Here is a 21,329-nt window from a genome sequence, read left to right on the forward strand (position 1 = left end):
TCAACCTCCTTTTAGTTTGATCCACGTGTTTGCGGCAGATTTGTCCATTGGTAAGTTTAACTACCAAAACCCTATTCCCCTCTTTGGTAATTACAGTGCCTGCAAGCCATTTGGGCCCTGCAGCGTAATTAAGGACAAAAACAGGGTCATGGACATCAATACATCGCGCTCTTGCATTCCTGTCATGGTAGTCACATTGTGACTGACGCCTGCTCGCAACAATTTCTTTCATAGTGGGGTGTATAAGGGATAACCTGGTTTTGAGCGTCCTTTTCATTAGCAGCTCTGCGGGTGGAACCCCTGTGAGCGAGTGTGGTCGGGATCTGTAGGCCAACAGGAGACGTGATAAGCGGCTTTGTAGGGAGCCCTCTTGGATTCTGAGCATCGCCTGTTTGATTATCTGCACTGCTCGTTCCGCCTGGCCGTTTGAGGCCGGCTTGAACGGTGCCATTCTGACATGGTTGATTCCATTTCCTGCCATGAAGTCCTGGAATTCAGTGCTTGTGAATTGTCACTGACCAAGACGTCTGGTAGACCATGGGCAGTGAACATTGCCCGTAGCCTTTCTACCGTGGCAGAGGATTTGCTTGAATTTAAAATGGCACACTCAATCCATTTGGAGTAGGCGTCTACTACATCCAAAAACATTTTTCCCATGAAAAGACCTGCGTAGTCCACATGGTTGTGGGACCATGGCTTGGCAGGCCAGGACCCGGGGCGAAGGGGGTCTTCCTCAGCTGGGCACACGTGTTGCACCTGCGAACACAAAGTTCCAGGTCTGCATCTATCCCTGGCCACCAAACGTGTGACCTGGCAATTGCCTTCATCATGACAATGCCCGGGTGCTCATTGTGAAGTTCTCTGATAAACACCTCTCTGCCCTTCTGGGGCATGACTACTCGGTTTCCCCACAGTAAGCAATCGGCCTGAATCGAGAGTTCATCCTTGCGCCTATGAAACGGTTTAAACTCCTCAGGGCATGCCCCGTACGTGGCTGGCCAGTCCCCATTCAGGACACATTTCTTAACTAAGGACAGTAGCGAGTCTTTATTTGTCCAGACTTTAATCTGATGGGCTGTCACAGGTGAGCCTTCACTTTCGAAAGCTTCAACAGCCATGACCATCGCAGCATCATGCTCAGCTGCCCCCTCAGTGGTGGCTAGTGGGAGCCTGCTGAGTGATCAGCACAGTTTTCAGTGCCCGGTCTGTGCCGAATTGTGTAGTCATAGGTGGCTAACATAAGTGCCCACCTCTGTATGCATTCGCATTTATGGCCTTGTTGTCGGCCAAAAGGGATGTGAGGGGTTTGTGATCATCTCCAGCTCAAATTTTTTACTGCATATACACATGCTAGCGCTTCCTTTTCTACCAACCCGTAGTCCCTTTCTGCATGACAGCAAGCCAACTCCTCCCCAGTAGTGCGGGACCGTCCCCCGGGACAATCCAGAGTGGCAACCTGTTGCTGATACCTGCAAACTCTGGCTGGGTGTTTGCCTCCACACCTCCAGCATGAGCTGAAGGCCCCCTTGTTGGAAACAAAAGGTCCATTACCAGTCGATCATCTCTGACTGTCTCTGTAACTGTCCTTAAGCGCACCATTAACAGGTGTTGATGGCCCCATTACTGGCCACACTGTCCATTGCGATGGCATGAATTACCATTCAGCTAGCCATTGTCTCTGTTGAATTCCCCCTTTGGGTTCGACTGCATGCTGGGGCATGTCCGATTGCCCTTGTCTGCCTAGAGAACTGTGTGCCGCATTAACAGTGTTGACTCCCTGGTCGTTTGCCACATTTGAGCCAAGATTTTTGCCATAAATCATTCTGGTCTCTTCCTTCCCTGAGATAATTGTCTGGGCTATCAGAGCCGCCGCTTCCAAGGTCAAGTCTTTGGTCTCAATCAGTTTCCTGAAAACACCAGCATGCCCGATGCCTCGCAGCATCTCCGCTCTGCATGCATCTGGGAACTTACATAGGCTTGCCAGTCGTCGGAGATCTGCCAAGAAGTTTGGAACGCTTTGCCCTTCTCGCCGCCGGTGCGTGTAAAACCGGTGTCTCGCCTTGTGCATGCTGCTCGTCGGTTTAAGGTGTTCCCCGATCAACTTACTGAGCTCTTCGAACGTCTTGTCCGCCAGCTTCTCTGGCGCTAGAAGGTCCTTCATCAGGGAGTACGTTCTAGATCCACAAACCGTCAGGAGATGAACCCTGCGTTTGTCGGCCAAATCCTGTCCCAGCCATTTCTTGGTGACAAAACTTTGCTGTAGTCTCTCAATAAAGTCGTCCCAATCATCACCAACACAATACTCTCTTCTGTGCTGCTAGTGGCCATGCTCACGTGGTTTAAATCCCAGTTTCTCGTGGCCAATGATATGTCCTTACTATACAGTATAAATGCACACGAGGCCCATACTTGAGAGAAGGTCACTCTGTGACCAGTTACCTTTATTACCAAGACCTCCAGTGGCAGATGGTGGGTGGAGCTTCCCCTTTTATACCGGAAAGTCCAGGTTAGGAGTGGCTCCCACAAGTTCGCCCCCTGTGGTCAGTGTTCTCAAGGTGTACAACTTAGGTAAGCTTATACATGGGTTACAATGACAGTTGAATACATGACATACTCGGCATTCAAATACATGGAACGGTGTGAAGTTGCGGTACTTACCCACTAAACATGCCAAAAAAGTTAAGGCTTGTCTATCCAAGCTTAAATTAATTTTTAATGGCATGATAAATCTTAATTACTGCCAAACAACCTCTACAGCACTTGAAATTAACTTTTACAAGTGTGGAGTCTCAGTCGCTCAGATTTTAATTATTTTTGGAGATTTATAAAAATGATTTTTTTTTTACTTTCTGTCGCTTAATCCCACATGTTTTCCCATCTCCTTATTTTGCCTTCTGTACATGATTTGACATTGAATTGACTATTCTAACTTGCATTTCCTGGTTTAGATTCTGCATGGCTCAGTAAGGATTCTTCAATCTGATTGGTTAAGGAGACACATAGTTGCTTGACCTGTTCACATAGGTCCCAGATCCCCTGTAGAGATCGCCATGCTGTTTTGGATTTCTAATAACCACAACTTCCAGTGCAAAATCCCACAGAAAGTCTGTGGGTTAGTGTAATGAACAACTAGCGCAGTTTGTTCGCCACAGACCACAAAATCCTGGCCAAAATAGATATGTGAGTACGGATTATCACCTTTAATAGAATTGTTGAAAACCAGGATATGTTTTTATGTTCTTTGCCTTGAGAGGCATACTGTAAAGTCATGTCTACAAAGAGATAGAGACTGATACCACTCAAACTCAGTTCCTTTAACATTTTATCTAGTCCATCTTCTGGCAAAGAGTTCATATGACCTGGTCTTTCCTGAGTCCAGAACTTCTAATGTTGCAAAATTGTTGCTCAGCATCAGATAATTGCACTCGCATATCTCCATCATCATGGCAGGTTGCTAGGCCGTAAGTAGCATATACATCGATTTCCATGGCAGGCTGCAAGGTCATCAGCAGTCCAGAATCCCACAGCTATCATTGCTTATGCTTTGTTGTAACACCTCCAGCAACCCTATGTACCATCCTATATAATGGATGTCAGTCAAGAGTTCCTACCGGCTGTTTTCGTGGCACAAATGTTCTTCAATTTTGAATTTACAGCATAACCTTTGTTTATTTTAGAGAATTACAGCTTTAAATTAAAGTAAGGTTAAAGGTAGAAATTGGTTGGAAATTCAGGGAGCCTGTATTTCTAAAACCTGAGACTAGAAGGGCCCATAGAATTATTTTGCTAAGTGCTTTCAAAATATTTCCATTGAATATACAATGGGCTTTAGGCGTTGTACGCATATTGATGAGGCATTGGAGCTAAAGGTGATATAACAAGGCCAGAATGGCAGCAGGTAATTAGAATTGAGTTTCCTCTCCATAAGCAATTGCTGTGCTGGATAAATAATGGCAGTCTGACCCTGAATACATTGGTCTGCAAACATTGCACCACTTGTTACAAATAGGGCTTTAAAGTTTATTCTCTCTCAATTATATCCCGACCTCATAAGGTATGCATAGCAACTGAGGTTGGATAGAAGATCACGAGGAGCTGAGAGAATAATGGCTTTTGGCATTTTCGGCCCTTCATCACAGCTTTAGATGTTACATCGAGTTATAGGGAGTCTGCAGCACAGAAACAGGCCATTCAGCCCAATCGGTCTAAGCTGGTGTTTATGGTCCACACAAGCCTGCTCCCACCCCTCTTCATCTAACCCTGTCAGCATATCTTTCTATTCCTTCCTCCCTCATGTGATTATCTAACTTCCCCTTAAATGCTCCTTCACGGCAAACGAGCCAAAGGTGGGCAGAGGAAATGTTACAAGGACACCCTTAAAGCCTTCCTGATGAAATGTGACATCCCCACTGACACCTGGGAGTCCCTGGCCAAAGTCCGCCCTAAGTGGAGGAAATGCCTCCAGGAGGGTGCTGAGCACCTCGAGTCTCATCACCGAGAGAATGCAGGAATCAAGCGCAGGCAGCGGAAAGAGCGTGCGGCAAACCTGTCCCACCCATTCCTTCCCTCGACGACTATCTGTCCCACCTGTGACAGGGACTGTGGCTCTCGTATTAGACTGTTCAGCCACCTAAGGACTCATTTTAGGAGTGGAAGCAAGTCTTCCTCGATTCTGAGGGACTGCCTATGATGATGATGATGAAATGCACCTATGTTGAAACTAATTTAAATTAATCATTTAACTTCTTGCAGCTCTTAGGATTATTTTATCCCTTCTTCCTAAAATTTACAAGTTTTAAAAACCCAAGCTGGGAGTCACCAAACCATTATTTCCTGATTTATCCTATCTGTCCTCTTTTCAACCTGGGGTGGTGTCCAGCACGGTGGTCCTCAATCCTTCAGCTCAGAAAAGTTGTGGATTAGTATTACCTGAACCCCAAAGCTAGTCAAAGTGCACTTCAGGATATTCATCCATCCCAACCTCTCCATTATCTTACCCACCATCTGCTGGCCTCCAGCCAACTTCTCCCTCCTCATCCCAACCACAGCGACAGAGGAACGATTGAGTCCGATAGCGTATTTGATAATCTCAGTCTATACATGGAATGGGCCAGGCCCTAGATGGCCTGTGAGCCCTGGCATTTCAGTCCAAAAGGACAGGCAACTTAGTTATGTTCATGCTTATATTTCTGACTCCATCATTTACACCAGTTTGAATTTCGTAGAGCTGGGGGTTGGGGAAGGGCTAGTCCTAGTGCTATTGCTCATTGGTGGCTCATCCCCAATCAGAACACCAAAATTTCTTCACATTATCATCTTGCGTTATATGCAAATTAATGAGAACCTGGATTTAAACTTTATTTGTGGCCCCAGTGCTCCGTGGATGCAGCTGATTGGCCCATGAAGACAAGAAGCTTGGACACTCCAAGGTATATCCCTATCGCTGTAACCACGTTCAATTTCTGACTGGATAGTTATCCGTCTCTCTTTCTTAAACACTTTATTATCGAACTGTTTATTTTTACACCATGGTTCATCTATTTCCCCTTTGGCTCCTCCTTGGCATTGCCCCCGAGTCAGAAAGGTTTTGTTTACAAGCCCCATTCTGGAGGCTTGAGCATATAATCGAGGCAGACACTTCAGGAGTGCTCCATTGTCAGAGGTATTGTCTTTCAATGACTCGTTAAACAGAGTCTGGCCTCTCAGTGGAAGTTAAAAGATCTTATTCAAAGAAAGCAGGGGAGTTCCCTTGGCCTATATGTCATCATAATAGGCAGTCCCTCGGAATCGAGGAAGACTTGCTTCCACTCCCAAAGTGAGTCCTTTGATGGCTGACCAGTCCAATACAAGAGCCACAGACCCTGTTACAGATGGGACAGACATTCGCCGAGGGAAGGGGTCGGTGGGGCTGGTTTGCCGTGGGCTCCTTCCACTGCCTGCACTTGGCCTCTTCACGCTCTTTGCGTTGAGACTCGAAGAGATCAACGCTCTCCCGGATGCACTTTCTCCACCTCGGGCGATCTTCAGCCAGGGTCTCCCAGGTGTCAGTGGTGATGTCGCACTTTACCAGGGAGCTTTGAGGGTGTCCTTATAATGTTTCCGCTGTCCTCCTTTGGCTCGTTTACCACGATGGAGCTCCGCATAAAGCATTTGCTTAGGGAGTCTCGTATCTGGCATGCGAACTATGTGGCCTGCCCAACGAAGCTGATCGAGTGTGGTCAGTGCTTCAATACTGGGGATGTTAGCCTGGTCGAGGACACTGATGTTGGTGCGCCTGTCCTCCCAGGGGATTTGCGGGATCTTGCGGAGACATCGTTGGTGATATATCTCCAGCGACTTGAGGTGTCTTCTATACGCCTTCCATGCCTCAGATCCATACAGGAGGGCGGGTATGAGGGTCTGGTCTTCAAACACTCTTTTCCTCAGACGGCCGAAGGCTGCACTGGCACACTGGAGGCGATGTTGAATCTCCGCATCAATGTCTGCCTTTGTTGATAAGAGGCTCCCGACATATGGGAAATGGTCCAGGTTGTCGAGGGCCACGCCGTGGATCTTGATGACTGGGGGGCAGTACTGTGCGGCTGTGACAGGCTTGTGGAGGACCTTTGTCTTACGGATGTTAAGGGTAAGGCCCATGCTTTAATATGCCTCAGTGAATACATTGACTACATCCTGCAGTTAAGCCTCTGAATGTGCACAGATGCAGAGGCGTGATCCGCATACTGCAGCTCAATGACAGAGGTTGGGGTGATCTTGGACCTGGCCTGGAGGCGACGTAGATTAAACAGCTTCCCACTGGTTCTGTAGTTGAGTTCCACTCCACCGGGGAGCTTGTTGTGTAAAGTCCTGTCCCCTCAGTACAGATTCACACGAGGCATGTAGTGAAGTCAAGGTCACTCTGGACCTGCACCTTTATTTCACAGCTCTGCAATGCTGCACTTGCCTGAGACCTGTCCTTATATACCTGTCTCTTGCAAGTGCACCCCTGGTGGTAAGGTATGCTGGTGGTTACAGGTCATATCTTATTACAGTCATGTATAGCATGTTAGGATACAGTTATATATAATAATGTAAGATACATGACATGTTGATTGTGAGGTGGAGCATGGCGGCGAGGAAGATTGAGAAGAGGGTTGGAGCGATGACACAGCCCTGTTTGACCCCGGTCCGGACGTAAATTGGGTCTGTAATGGAACCGTTGGTAAGAATCACAGCCTGCATATCATCGTGAAGCAGGTGAAGGATGTTAACAAACTTTTGGGAGCATCCGAAACGGAGGAGGACGCTCCATAGACCCTCACGGTTGACAGTGTCGAAGGCCTTTGTAAGATCGAAAAAGGCCATATATAAGTTGCAGGAAAAATGCAGGCCTATATGTAACCCTTAATCATCAAGGACAGATTATCTGATCATTTAGCTCATTGTTGTTTGTAGGACCTTGCCGTGCACAAATTAGCTGCTGCATTTCCCTTGATTACAACAGTGACTACATATCAAAAATACTTAATTGGCTGTGAAGCACTTGGGGCCATCCTGAGGTACTGAGAGGCACTATATAAAATCTTTCTATGGCACATACAATTCCTGAGCTATACTCCAGAACCAGGATTACTATGTCATCATCATAGGCAGTCGCTCGGAATCGAGGAAGACTTGCTTCCACTCCTAAAGTGAGTTCTTTGGCGGTTGACCAGTCCAATACGGAAGCCACAGACCCTGTCACAGGGTGGGACAGACATTCATCGGAGGAAGGGGGGAGGGGGTTGTGGGACTGATTTACCACACGCTCCTTCCACTGCCTGCGCCTGACCTCTTCACGCTCGCGGCGTTGAAATTCAAAGAGCTCATTGCCCTCCCGGATGCATTTTCTTCACCTCGGGCGGTCTTCGGTCAGGGACTCCCAGGTGTCAGTGGTGATGTCGCACTTCACCAGGGAGACTTTGAGGGTGTCCTTGTAACGTTTCCTCTGTCCACCTTTGGCTTGTTTGCTGTGAAGGAACTCCGCGTAGAGCAATTGCTTAGGGAGTCTCGTGTCTGGCATGTGAACTATGTGGCCTGCCCAGCAAAGCTGATCAAGTGTGGTCAGTGCTTCAATGCTGGGGATGTTAGCCTGGGCGAGGACACTGATGTTGGTGTGCCTGTCCTCCCAGGGGATTTGCAGGATCTTGCATAGACATCATTGGTGATATATCTCCAGTGACTTGAGGTGTCTTCTGTACATCATCCATGCCTCTGATCCATACAGGAGGGCAGGTATTACTACAGCCTTGTCGACCATGAGCTTGGTGGTAGATTTGTGGGCCTGGTCTTCGAACACTCTTTTCCTCAGCCATTAGAAGATAATTGATGGTAAAGTGGAGCAGATTGACTATCCCTTCCTCCCTCTCCCCTCATTGCGTTCCATAGAGTATTTGATTGTCTCAGTCTATACATGGAGTTGTCCATCTGTGACCACCTTTCCTCAATGCCCAAGCATAGATTCTGATTTATAACATGACATTATGTATTGGTATGCTGACTTAAAAGTTCCTCAAAGGTTCAGCGAGTTTATTCAGTGAATAGTTGAATCATGATGACCAGAAAGGTCTCCACTTCGAACCTTGGTCTGTGCTAAGATAGCTGATCGCAACCAGAGCACTGTTGCGGGTGTTACAACTGGCCTGCATATTCCTGTGTTAGGGAAAGGACAATTGTCCAGGATTCCTGTTCCTGATTGTTATCCAGTAAACCTGCTGGAAATGCATGAATTTTGGTATCAGGCGGGGACAGAATCATGCTCGACTGTGATGCTCCTCATGGTCAATTGGGATTCACTGTCAAGGCTCACACGTGTATTGTCATCATCATCGGCAGTCCCTCGGAATCGAGGAAGACTTGCTTCAGTCTAAAAGTGAGTTCTCAGGTGACTGTACAGTCCAATGCGGGTATTACGGTCTCTGTCACAGGTGGGGCAGACAGTGGTTGAAGGAAAGAGTGGGTGGGGAGCCAGGTTTGCCGCACGCTCCTTCCGCGTCTGCGCTTGTTTTCTGCATGCTCTCGGTGACAAGACTCGAGGTGCTCAGCGCCCTCCCGGATGCTCTTCCTCCATTTTGGACGGTCTTGGGCCAGGGATTCCCAGGTGCCGGTGGGGATGTTGCACTTTAACAAGGAGGCTTTGAGGGTGTCCTTGAAACGATCCCTCTGCCCACCTGGGGTTCGCTTTCCGTGTAGGAGTTTGAGTAGAGCGCTTGCTTAGAGAGTCTCGTGTCGGGCATGCAGACAATGTGGCCCACCCAACGCCGGTCCCGGAGTCCCCTGGTCTTTGGGTAAGTAACAAAGAGCATCCAGTGCCTATGATAACATGTCTCAGCAAGAAGGCTGTAGTGTATGCACCTGTGACTATTTACAGGTTTGTGCAGCCCCTCTTCCATTATTTGAAGAAGCTGCTCCTCAATTTCTGGCTACATTTCAGCTCCTGATCTTTGGGCACCCTGTGCAAAGGGGAGTGGGCAGGTCAGAGGGCCTTCTCATAGGACTGCTCCTGGGCCTGGCCAAGGTGGTCATTAACCGGTCCAGGCAGCGGGCGGTCGAGAGAGTCATTCAGTCGGACTGCCTGCGTCTCTTCCGCGATTATGCTCGCGCCGGGTGTCCCTGGAGATGGGGCACGCGGTCACCACTGGAATGCTCGTGGCCTTCCGTGAGAGGTGAGCACCAGAGGGACTGGAGTGCATCATAAGAATGTAAGAAATAAGTAATAGGAGCAGGAGTAGGTCATTTGATCCCTCGAGCCTGCTCCGCCATTTAATAAGATCATGGCTGATCGGATTATATTCTCAGCTCCACTTCCCTGCCTGCTCCCCATATCCCTTTATTCCTCTATCGCTCAAAAATCTGTCTATCTCCGCCTTAAATATATTCAATGACCCAGCCTCCACAGCTCTCTGAGGCAGAGAATCCCATAGATTTACAATCCTTTGAGAGAAGAAATTCCTCCTCATCTCAGTTTTAAATGGGCGGCCCTTTATTCTGAGACTATGTCCCCTAGTTTTAGTTTCCCCTATGAGTGGAAATATCCTCCCTGCATCCACCTTGTCGAGCCCCCTCATTATCTTATATGTTTCAGTAAGATCACCTCTCATTCTTCTGAACTCCAATGAGTATATGCCCAACCCACTCATCCTATCTTCATAAGTCAACTCCCTCATCTCTGGAATCAACCAGGGGACTTGTCCACCTTTAGTCCCATTATTTTACCAAGTACTACTTCTTTAGTGATTGTGATTGTATTTAGTTCCTCCCTCGCTATAGCCCCTTGATTATCCACTATTGGGATGTGTTTAGTGTCTTCTACCGTGAAGCCCAATACAAAATATTTGTTCAAAGTCTCTGCCATTTCCCTGTTCCCCATTATTAATTCCCCAGTCCCATCCTCTAGGGGTCCAACATTTACTTTAGCCATTCTTTTCCTTTTTATGTACCTGTAGAAACTCTTACTATCTGTTTTTATATTTCATGCTAATTTGCTTTCATAATCTATCTTCCCTCTCTTTATTATTTTTTTAGTCGTTCTTTGCTAGCTTTTAAAAGTTTCCCAATCCTCTGGCCTCCCACTAGTCTTGACCACATTGTAGGCCCTTGTTTTTAATTTGATACCATCCTTTATTTCTTTAGTTAGCCACGGATGGTTATCCCTTCTCTTACAGTCTTTCCTTCTCATTGGCATATATTTTTGTTGAGAGTTATGAAATATCTCCTTAAATGCATCATTACCCCCGGCAACCAAATTTTAATTTGATTGAAGTTTCCTTTAAAGTTTTGTTTGGAAATTTGTGGGTTCTAGTGCCCTTATCAAAAGGGGGCACTTGATTTAGAATTATGCTTAAAATAGTTGTGGAGTTGTTGCACTGCGAGTAGCTCAACCAGTCAAGACTCAATAAAACCCCAGTTAATTGAGTTCAGGTTCTCCACGATGAGACATGCAGTTGTGAACCTGGTGGATGAACTGGTAGTGTTCAGTTTGATTGGTAAACCTTTGCTAATAAACCACCTGGTTCTTTACAGTTTTAAGCAAAGAACCCATGAAGCAAATATACCAGAAAGGCCATGCCTTCAAAGATGGGCTGAATCGTGTCCAAACTCAGATTTATGATGTGTGCTCTTGGCAGACAGTGCTCTAAAGTGGAAGCACGAATTCATAAAATTTACCTTAAGTAAAGCATTGGGCCCTGCAGTCAAACCAGTTTAATACTCTTGCCTTTTATTTTCCTTCATTGCCTCTGCACAGCCAATAAATCACAATCAGAAAGTGCTATAAATGATGCCGTTTCATATTGCTTAATTAAAACACATAAAACGTACAGCTCCTTAATTGCGTTTGAACACTGGCATGATGCATTCCTAATTGACGAGTGAAAAGTGTAATATTCTCCCTACTCAAATGTATTTTAATGAATCAAACGTGTTAGTTACATTTTAACATGATATCGGGCAATACTAATGGGATCTATCGATAAGTGTCTAACCTGCTGCCCTAACCGTTGAACCAAGTTGCTGCAGTACCCATTAATACGCTATGCTACCAGGCATTATAACTATCAATGAGACTGTGCATCATTAGATCTTTTTGATAAATCCTCTCAAAATTCTCAAGCACGCTTGTAATATAGTGCCATAAAATGAGTGTATTACGTAATTAGATATTCAGAATTCGACCTCTTTTACTTTGTTTATACATGCCTGAGGTGTTTTTTTTCAGATTGTTTCACCTCCTCTGGCTCCTGCCAGTGTACAATCTCAGAGAGACCAGCAGCTTTCTTTACCTCACTAAGTAGTCATTGTTCCTGTGGGATCCGAGCCAGTTTTCAATGGGTAATACTCTCGGAAGTGAGTCGGAGGTTATGTCTATGAGCCCCACTCCAGGACATGAGCTCCTAATCTAATACGCTGGTGCATGCTGAGAGCGCTGCATTGTCGGAGGTGCTGTCTTATGGATAAGATGTTTCAGGAGGGCATGAAAGATCTCATAGCACAATTCGCGGAGGAGCATGGAGTTCTCCAGTGACCTCACCTACACTCCTCCTTCAACCAGCTGATTGCTGTTTGTAAGAAATTGCTGGGCACAAATTGGCTACTGCTTTTGTCTATAAAATATATATATATATAATATACAACAGTAATTATTGCAGTAATTCATTGGATGTGTAGTGCCCATGGGACCTCCTGCAAATTCGTTCTTGTTTTCTTTCCTCCGATAGTGAGTATCAATAGGTTATTCACAGCCAGTGGCCAATTTTGGCAGCAGCTGTACTACCACCAAGCTAATTGGGCATAGACTGGCGAATCAAGCTGGGACCTTGCTGCATGAAGAGTGGAGGGCAAGTAATGTCCATGGACCTGTAACCCAGTATGGTTCGGTATTTTAAAGAAAGGAGAGGCAAAAATTAGAGTGGTGGAAAAGAAATACATATCAATCCAGTGCATTTTTTAATCCAACGTATAAAACAAGGCAAACAGGTCAAAATATTTCGAGGTTGGAATGGCAGGAGCTGCATCTCTATTAACAGTGGTAGCCAATTAAATGTTTTTTTACAACCTGCACCCCACCTTACAACCAACACAATAACAGCATTTCAAATGTCACTGCAGCTCTCGGTATTCCTACCTTATTAGCTGTTGAACAAGTTTCAATTGATCTTTCTGTATTACAATAGTAATATGTTCAAGTACATATACCTGTCAAACTTGTTTTATTGGCAGCAAGGTGTGGAGAGAGACAAAGTCATTAAAATTAACGGATTTCAATTAGTGCGACAGTGGGGAAACAGATTTCAATACAAGAAAGATGTGTACCAACGGAGAGATTAATCAGCCTTGACACCAAGTTTCATTTAAGTCTCTGCATGCCCTTAACTGTCAAGGCAATTCTTTTTATACCTTGTCTGCTACATTTTTCAACTAGGCTACACCAAATGATCCAGAAGTAATGAGCATTCAGCTGTAACGACTATTTTCCGCTACACTAAATTATGATTAGGGCCGAGACAAAGTCATTAAAATAATAATAAAAAAGAAAATATAAAGTCTGGTCCGTCTCGCAGCCAAACTTTTTTTTAAAGTTCTAGAGAGCAGGACAACTATTTGTTATGGTTTAATGAGAGTGTCACAAAGCATGTGACGGGAGGTGAATTTACAATCTTCAGAACTTATTTTGTAATTTTATCCTGCCCACCCACCTTTTTCCCTGAAGGTGCCAGTTTTTGCTGTGATTCAATTCCACAAGCGTAACCACCCTCCAATATCATGCCCAAGAAGCTATTATTCAGTGTCAGCTGTGGCTCAGTGGGCAGCACACTTGCTTCTGAGTCATAAAGTTGTGGGTTCTAGTCCCACTCCAGGGACTTAAGCACATAAATCTAGGCTGACACTCCTGTGTAGTGCTGAGGGAGTGCTGCACTGTTGGAGGTGTTGTCTTTTAGATGAGACGTTCAACCGAGGCCCCGTCTGCCCTCTCCGATCCCATGGCACTATTTCAAAAAAGAGCAGAAGGAGTTCTCCCCTCTGTCCTGGCCAATATTTATTCCCCAATCAACATAACAAAAACAGATTATCTGGTCATTATCACATCGCTGTTTGTGGGAGCTTGCTGTGCGCAAATTGGCTGCTGCACTCCAAAAGTACTTCATTGGCTTTAAAGAGCTTTGAGACGTCCAGTGGTCATGAAAGACGCTATTAAATGCAAGGTTTCTTTTGTGAGCCAAGCCATTGACTCCCTGCAGGTCATCACAGCTAAGCATGGTGATTCCCCACCTGAGGTCTTCACTCTCATATCTTCCAACTAGGGTTACAAACTCTGAATGGACGTACTCCTGGAGGTTTCATCACATGACCTCCCACTTCAAACTGTGCCCAGCTGGCCAAACAGACATTTCTCCCCAATCTCCAACATTTTTATAACTAACGAGAAGAAAATGACAATTGTACTCATCTCTTTGAATGCCCCAATGATTTTTTTTCCCCTGGGTCGCTCACAGTAGCAGTGTCCAGGAGATTAATCTTTAATTCCTGGAGCCTCCAGGACAATCCTGGAGGATTGGTAGCCCTACTTCCAACAGCGAATATTGAATAGTATTTAGGAGTGGGAACCGTGCTGACCTTTCCCCTCACTGAGAGTTGAATCTGACCACTTCCAGGTGTGTGTGGCTCAGTACCTACCACATTATGCAGTGTAGTTATCCGAACAACCCATGATCTTGTAATTCGCAGTCTGCAGAATTAAGTTGGCGAATGCTGTATTTTGCTTACAAATGCAATCATTGGATAACCCACCTTTTGTTCTGTGAGGCAGGTTTACCGTGGGGGTGCATTATTTCTTCTGATTTCTGCAGTGTCCTGTGCCCAGGATGACATTATTGAGACTGATGTAACTGCATTATAAAAAATGTCACATAGTACTAGCAAATCATCCATGGTATTGCCCATGGTAGGTTGGAGGATGAGCTATTTTATAAGAACAGGAGCATTATAGCATTTAACATACCACATATCATTCTGTTGTTAAAGTGGATCGATGTGTAACCTTACCCATCCATTTTGAGTCTGCAAGGTCTTATTGTTGGGAATATGTACATCTTGAAGTCAATTAGAGGATATTTTCTTTTGCTGACGGAGTTTCTCTGATACTAGTGGAAATGACTGGCTTCCCTTCCATTTTGTTTTTTAAGTGTGGCACAGGAATTTGCATATGTGACAAAGTAAGATGTTTGAATTGTGACAGATACATCTCAAAACCTTTATTAAAAATTGTTCAATCAAATTATCTGTAAATTAAAATTGAAGCAGAGCAAAAAATCTTCCCAATAATAAGATTACTTCATTTGAACTACTCAACAATTCATTTGTTTTCGAGCAAAGCATGACTTCAAATTAACAGGAATATATATATAATATGTGTGTGTGTGTATGCACACAGACTGAATAGTATAGTGCAAATTGACTGTTACATTTTCAGAGGAGTGTGCTTAAAAGTATTGTGCGTCTCTAGTATCAAAGCTCGGCAATTTTGGCCTTTGCCATTGTCACATGAAACATTCACAAGATCGCAAGAATGGTTCTGATGAAGAACGCCTTTCAGCCCATCTTCTAGAATACCAACCCTACCATTTTCCCATTACAGCATCTAGCTAGATCTTAAATAAGTCCAGTGGCCTGGCTTCAACCTTCCTTGCTGTGTAAATAAATGCTTCCGGTCATCTGTCCTAAGTCTGCCCTTCACAACCTTCAAAGTGTGCTCCCTTATCCTGCGGCCCTGGCATATTTGAACATATTGATCGGCATTTATTTCTTTATCCTTTTAAGTATTTTATAAACATCAATATATCCTTTCTGATATGTGTTTTTTCAAGATTGAAGAGCTGAAGCTTATCAAGTCCCACCTCATGGGCGATTCTGGCAAGGTCACATTTATTGCCTATTGGAAGCGGCCCTCGAACACTACCATCTGTCTCATTGCTCTCCTCTGCACCACCTCTAGGGCCCTTTATGTTGCAGCTGCCAGGCGCTCTTCTCTGTTCTGATGACCTTGTGGATGATGCTGGCAAGGTCACATTTATTGCTCAATCCTAGTTGACCTGAGAAGGTGATGGTGGATCTTCTTTTAGTGTTCGAGAGATGAGTTATAAGGAAAGATTGGATGGGCTGCAGCTCTTCAGTCTTGAAAAATCACATATCAGAAAGGACCTTACGATAGAGGCAAGGTCATGCATTATTCAGCTGAAGATGGTTCAGCCTGGGATGCTGTCCTATGGAATGGTAATGTAGTCATTCTGGTTGTGTAGTGGTTAAGGCTGTGGATGCTGGGTCAGTTGAAATTTTCAAGACTGAAATTGGCAGATATTTATTAGGTAAGGGTATCAAGGGATATGGATCAAAGACATTAAGGTACAGATCAGTCATTAGTTAATTAAATGGCGGAACAGATTTGGGGAGGGGGGAGAGTCTGAATGGCCTGCACCTGTTCCTATGTTGAGCAACCAGAAGTAGTGAGTTCAAATCCCAGTATGGCAAGTTCTGAAGATGAATTCAATAAAGCAATCAATTTCTGGGCTGGCTCCAGAAAAAAATGGATTATTGGTAAAAACTGAACTAGTTCACTAATGTCCTTCAGGAAAGAGAATCTGCCACCCTACAAACGACTCCAGTCCCACACAACGTAGTTGACTTTTAATGCTCTCTGAACTGGCCCAAGAACTACTTTGTTTAAAACAACAATCTTAGGCAGCTTAGGATGGGTAATAAATGTGGCCTTGCCAGAATCGCCTATATTTGAGAAAAAATGCAACCTCCTGCAGTGATGTTCTGGGGCTGAACTGATTGACCTCCATGCCCATCTTCCTGTGTCGAGTATAATTCCTGCCGTTGGAGGGTTTCTCTGTTGACTCTCATTAACCTCATTAACTTCTTCGGGATCCTTAGTTCTATAATCAGTGAAATGCTGCCTTGCTATCAAGAACAGTTACTCTCATCTTTCCTCTGGCATTCAGGTCTTGCATCCATGTCTGGATCAAGACTGTGATGAGGTCAGGAGCCAAGTGATTCTGCTAGAATCAGAAATGAGCATCAGTGAGCAGGTTAGCTGTGAATAGGTGCTACGCGATGCCAATATTTGAGATGCGACTGATCAGAGTAATGTACGACTATAGAATTAATTCCTGGGACTTGAACTCAGCTAATTGCATTGTTTATTGCCATCTCACATTGGTTTAAACATGATGAGTAACAGTTTAATCCATGACGGTGAACTTTTGACAAAGGGAAGGAGGACAATTATGACAACATGCTAATGAACCCAATACATCTGTCCGTCTACCATACACAGCCTGGACATATGGTGGGTAGAGGCTCACTCTTAGAGCATATGGTGACCCCCAGCAGACTAGCAGAAGGTTTACTTCATCTTCCATTTAATAGGAAAACTGGTACAATCACAGCATTTCCACATCTACGAACAAAGCCAAATAAAAGCATCTTACCTCTTTAATTTTTCGGAGTCAGCCCAAGAGAATGAGATAAAGATTCCTCTCTTGGTGGCTGTTGAGAAGCTCAAGTGAATGCAATTCTGGCAGAGCTACCCTAGTTTGTTGTTGGCTTGAATCTGTAGACCAGTGATTTTGTTGTAACTGCTGTAGAGAGAGTCAGGTTGCTTTGCTGAAGTGCCAAGGGTTTTCCATCTTTGTAAATTGGGCTTTCTTTCAATGTACCACCATACATGGCCTGCCTCCAGCAACACTATTTACATAATGAGGCTTAATTTGGATTTGATCTGAATTAAATATTTAATATCCAAGCTAAACAAATGCTTTTGAATGTTTTCCCCCATCATCTGTCCCTCGATGCATCTGACTATTCAGAAGTTTAAATTCTTCAATACAACCTTCAAATTATATCACTTCCCTGAGTGTCAAATGAACTGTTCTGCTAGATAATCAATTCAGTTCAATGGGAAATGTCAGATGATGGCCAAGCTTTCAACGTTTGACATCACGAGGAAACAGTTCAATCGAATGTAGGGGAATAATATAAACATACCAAGGCAAATAGCTTTTTTACAGGCTTTGAAATAGGGTCTCACTTACATAGAATGACATAGAATGTACAGCACATAAACAGACCGTTCGGCCCAACTGATCCATGCCGGTGTTTATGCTCAACACGAGCCTCTTCCCACCCATCTTCATCTCACCCTATCAGCATAACCTTCTATTCCTTTCTCCCTCATGTGTTTATCTAGCTTTCCCTGACTTCTTGTCAGGATTTTTTTAAAGTTCATTGGGTGATATTTGTACTCAAAAAATGATCCAGGATGATTGTTAGGGAGCAGAACACTTCATCCGTTTTAGTCATCCAACCTTGGTCTTCATTGGGCCAATAATGGGACCAGATTTTTGGGGGGAGAATTTCTCCTGATACAGCCTCAATGAGCACATGATTGAAAGAGGTTTTAAATAAGAATATTGACTCCACACTTTCTTTTTCCGTTTGTTTGAAGCATTCCTGGATCTGCTATCTGTGCCTTCGACATGGAACAGATTTCCAGCATTTTTGACGGACGTTTCAAGGAGCAGAAATCCCCAGAGTCTATATGGACGCCGGTTCCTGAGGAATTGGTTCCAAAGCCAAGGTAAGAGAACCCTTCAAATCTAAGAACACGCAACACGCACAAAATGAGTCCCTTGGGTCTCTCTGAAGGTGAGATGTTAGTGCTGCAAGTGGAACGCTTATTTCGAACATTGTCAGCATTGAGCCCTCAAAGTCAAATTCAGCATAATTAGATGGAAGCTTGCTCTATTCAGCCCAGTAACATGACTCTGCATGAACCTCAGAGAGCACCGCTCACTGCACCAGTATAGTATTTTATATTTAACACACATCTATTAGCTTATCTGAGTGAGATTAATAACTTAAACCTGACTGAGGGGCACTTTTGTGCTGTGGGCCCATCCGCACGATTGAGACAGCCCCAGCTTATTCCACAAAGATTCCTTAAAGCCAGAAGACAGAGAAGACTTTCATTCCATCAGTGTAAATTGGATTTAAATCCCAGCCCCAGAAGTAACAGTCTATGTATGGGCCTGAATTGCCCACCGACCAAAACGAGTTGCACCTGCCGCTCTTTAAGTGTTCCGGCCGCCCCAATGCATGGTGCAGCCAAACTGGAGAAATTCAGCACCGTGCTTTTTTTGGAGCGGAGCCTCATCATTGGGGTAGAAGTGGGGGTAGGGTGGAGTGGCCATCATTAGCGGGGCGGAGATGGGGGCGGGGTGGAGTGGCGGTCACTAGCGGGGCGGAGGAGGGGGGCGGAGAGGAGTGGCCGTCACTAGCGGGGCGGAGGAGGGGGGCGGGTCAGAGTAGCTGTCACTAGCGGGGCGGAAGTGGGGGCGGGTCAGAGTGGCCGTCACTAGCGGGGCGGAAGTGGGGGCGGGGTGGAGTAGCCGTCACTAGCGGGGCGGCCGTCACTAGCGGGGTGGAGGAGGGGGGCGGAGAGGAGTGGCCATCACTAGCAGGGCGGAAATGGGGGCGGAGAGGAGTGGCCGTCACTAGCGGGGCGGAGGAGGGGGGCGGAGAGGAGTGGCCATCACTAGCAGGGCAGAAATGGGGGCGGGTCAGAGTGGCCATCACTAGCGGGGCGGAGGTAGGGGGCGGGGCGGATTGGCCGATGCTGCAAGCTGTGTTGTCACAACGTCCCTCCCCTTCAGTTAAAGGGAAGTTCCGCTGCGAACTCTGCAGCCACTTTAATGGCAAACACTGGGCCACCAAGGGAGGGTTTCGGCCGGGCCAGTGGCCTGGCACCCAAGAGGGGATGCCTTGCTGCCTGTTGGCGGCCCGGCTGAACCCTCGGGCATAATTGTCGGCCCAACCTAGCGGCGGCGCTGCTCCCGCTGGGCAATTTTCGAAAGGGACAATTTCCCGCAGGACAATTTCGGGAACGGGTCGCCAGTGGTCAGTAAGGGGTCGGCGCATGCACACCGCAGCAGGAAAACGGGCGGAGTGGTCCACTACACCACTCCAAAACTGAGGAAGGGCAATTTCTAAAATGGTGGCCCCTCCGCGGAGGCTCGGCGGCCAGTCCGCACCGACCCGTGGCCGTCGCTTTCGAGGGGTAAGTTCAGCCCCCTAGTGTCCAGTCTCCTGAGCTCCTAGGTGATTTTTCTTTTTCAAAATCTTAATTAACGTATAGAAAAAAAAGTGTAGAAAGTAAACTTCACAGCATTAGATTATTCAGTGTCATCTTGGCTCAGTTGATTGCATTCCCACCTCTAAAGTCAGAAGGTTGTAAATTTAAGTCCACTCCAGATCTTAAGGGCATAATCTATGCTGATACTTCAATACAATATTGAAGAAGTGCCAATTGGTGGTGGTTTTACCGTCTGAATGACATTAAATTGAGATCCATTCAGATGCACGTTAAAGATTCCTTGGCACAATTTGAAGTAATGCATGAGGTTCTCGCTGTGTCCTAACCAACATTCTTTCCTTAATGAACACCACTAAAAACAGATTCATTGGTCATTCATCCCATTTGTCATTTGCTGTGTGAAAAATGTGCATCACATTTGCCTGCAGAGGCGTTATATGAATGCAAATGTTTCCTTTAATGTCTGACATCTTGCACAGTGTAGATATCATAAGGATTGTTAACTTGTATATAAAGAGAAAGAAGCACTGTTCTTTGAAGATGACATGAAACTTGGACGTGTAATAAACACAGAGGTAGATAGTAATAGATTTCAAAAGGACATGGGCGGGCTGGTGGACTAGGCAGACACATGGCAGATGAAATTCAATGCGGAAAAGTGTGAGGTGATACATTTAGGTAGGAAGAATGAGGAGAGCTAATACATGCTGAATGGGTACAATTTTAAAGGAGGTGCAAGAACAGAGAGACCTCGGGGTGCTTGTGCACAAATCTTTGAAGATGGCAGGACAGGTTAACAAAGCAGTTAAAGTATATAGGATCCTGGACTTTATAACTAGAGGCATTGAGTACAAAAGGCAGGAGGTTATGCTAAACCTACATAAAGCAGTAGTTCGGTCCCAGCTGGAGTATTGTGTCCAATTCTGGGCACCACACTTTAGGAAGAACATGAAGGGCCAGGTTTTTGGCTTTTGGGTTTTTTCGGCGAAAACGGTAGGGATGAAAATTAACATTTATATTGCACCACCGCTTTTAGACCGAACTTTCGGTTTTACGTCTGTGCCAGGGGTAAGGTTGCACGAGGATTCGCGGCGCAAAAATGCAAGATTCGCCAAATTTAGTCTGGGGCCGGGAGCGCTGCGAGAGAGGCCTTGGGAGGGGAGGGGGGGGGGATGGAATTCCAAAAAACATTCCAAAGACATTTACAAAGCCCTTATCTATCGAATGGCTGAAAAAAAGGTAAAAAATAAAAATTTAACTTACATTTTTTGCAGGTTTTCATACTTACCGCTGCTGTCAGGGCTGCACCAACAGCTATTCTGGGTGTAGTGTACGGGTCGGGAGAGAGCCGAAAGTCTGACGCAAATGCAATCCACATTGTTGCACGTCGGCGCACCTCTCCCCTTGAAAGCACCGCCGCAACCAGGTAGCCAAGGATCCCGCCCGGGCTTTGCGACTGGGTTTTCGCCGCGGAGGGTCAAATCGTGGCGAAAATCCGATCACAAACTTCTCGAAAATCCAGCCCATTGGCTTTGGAGTGGGTACAGAAGAGATTTACTCAAATAGTTCCAGGGATGAGGGATTACAGTTACATGGATAGACTGGAGAAACTGAGGTTGTTCTCCTTAGAGCAGAGAAGGCTAAGAGGAGATTTGATGGA

General features: G+C 45.6%; 1 protein-coding gene across 1 annotated transcript in view; it reads left to right on the forward strand.

Moving 5' to 3' along the window:
• The window catches only part of sema6bb (sema domain, transmembrane domain (TM), and cytoplasmic domain, (semaphorin) 6Bb), a 454,736-nt gene that overhangs the window by 379,264 nt on the left and 54,143 nt on the right, over nt 1-21,329 (forward strand). Inside the window, exon 11 of the mRNA XM_070860875.1 lies at nt 18,023-18,154. Coding sequence (XP_070716976.1) covers nt 18,023-18,154 — 132 coding nt within the window. The remainder of the gene's footprint in view (nt 1-18,022; nt 18,155-21,329) is intronic.

Source organism: Pristiophorus japonicus, chromosome 18 (assembly GCF_044704955.1).
Source record: "Pristiophorus japonicus isolate sPriJap1 chromosome 18, sPriJap1.hap1, whole genome shotgun sequence".
Taxonomy (NCBI): Eukaryota; Metazoa; Chordata; class Chondrichthyes; family Pristiophoridae; genus Pristiophorus; species Pristiophorus japonicus.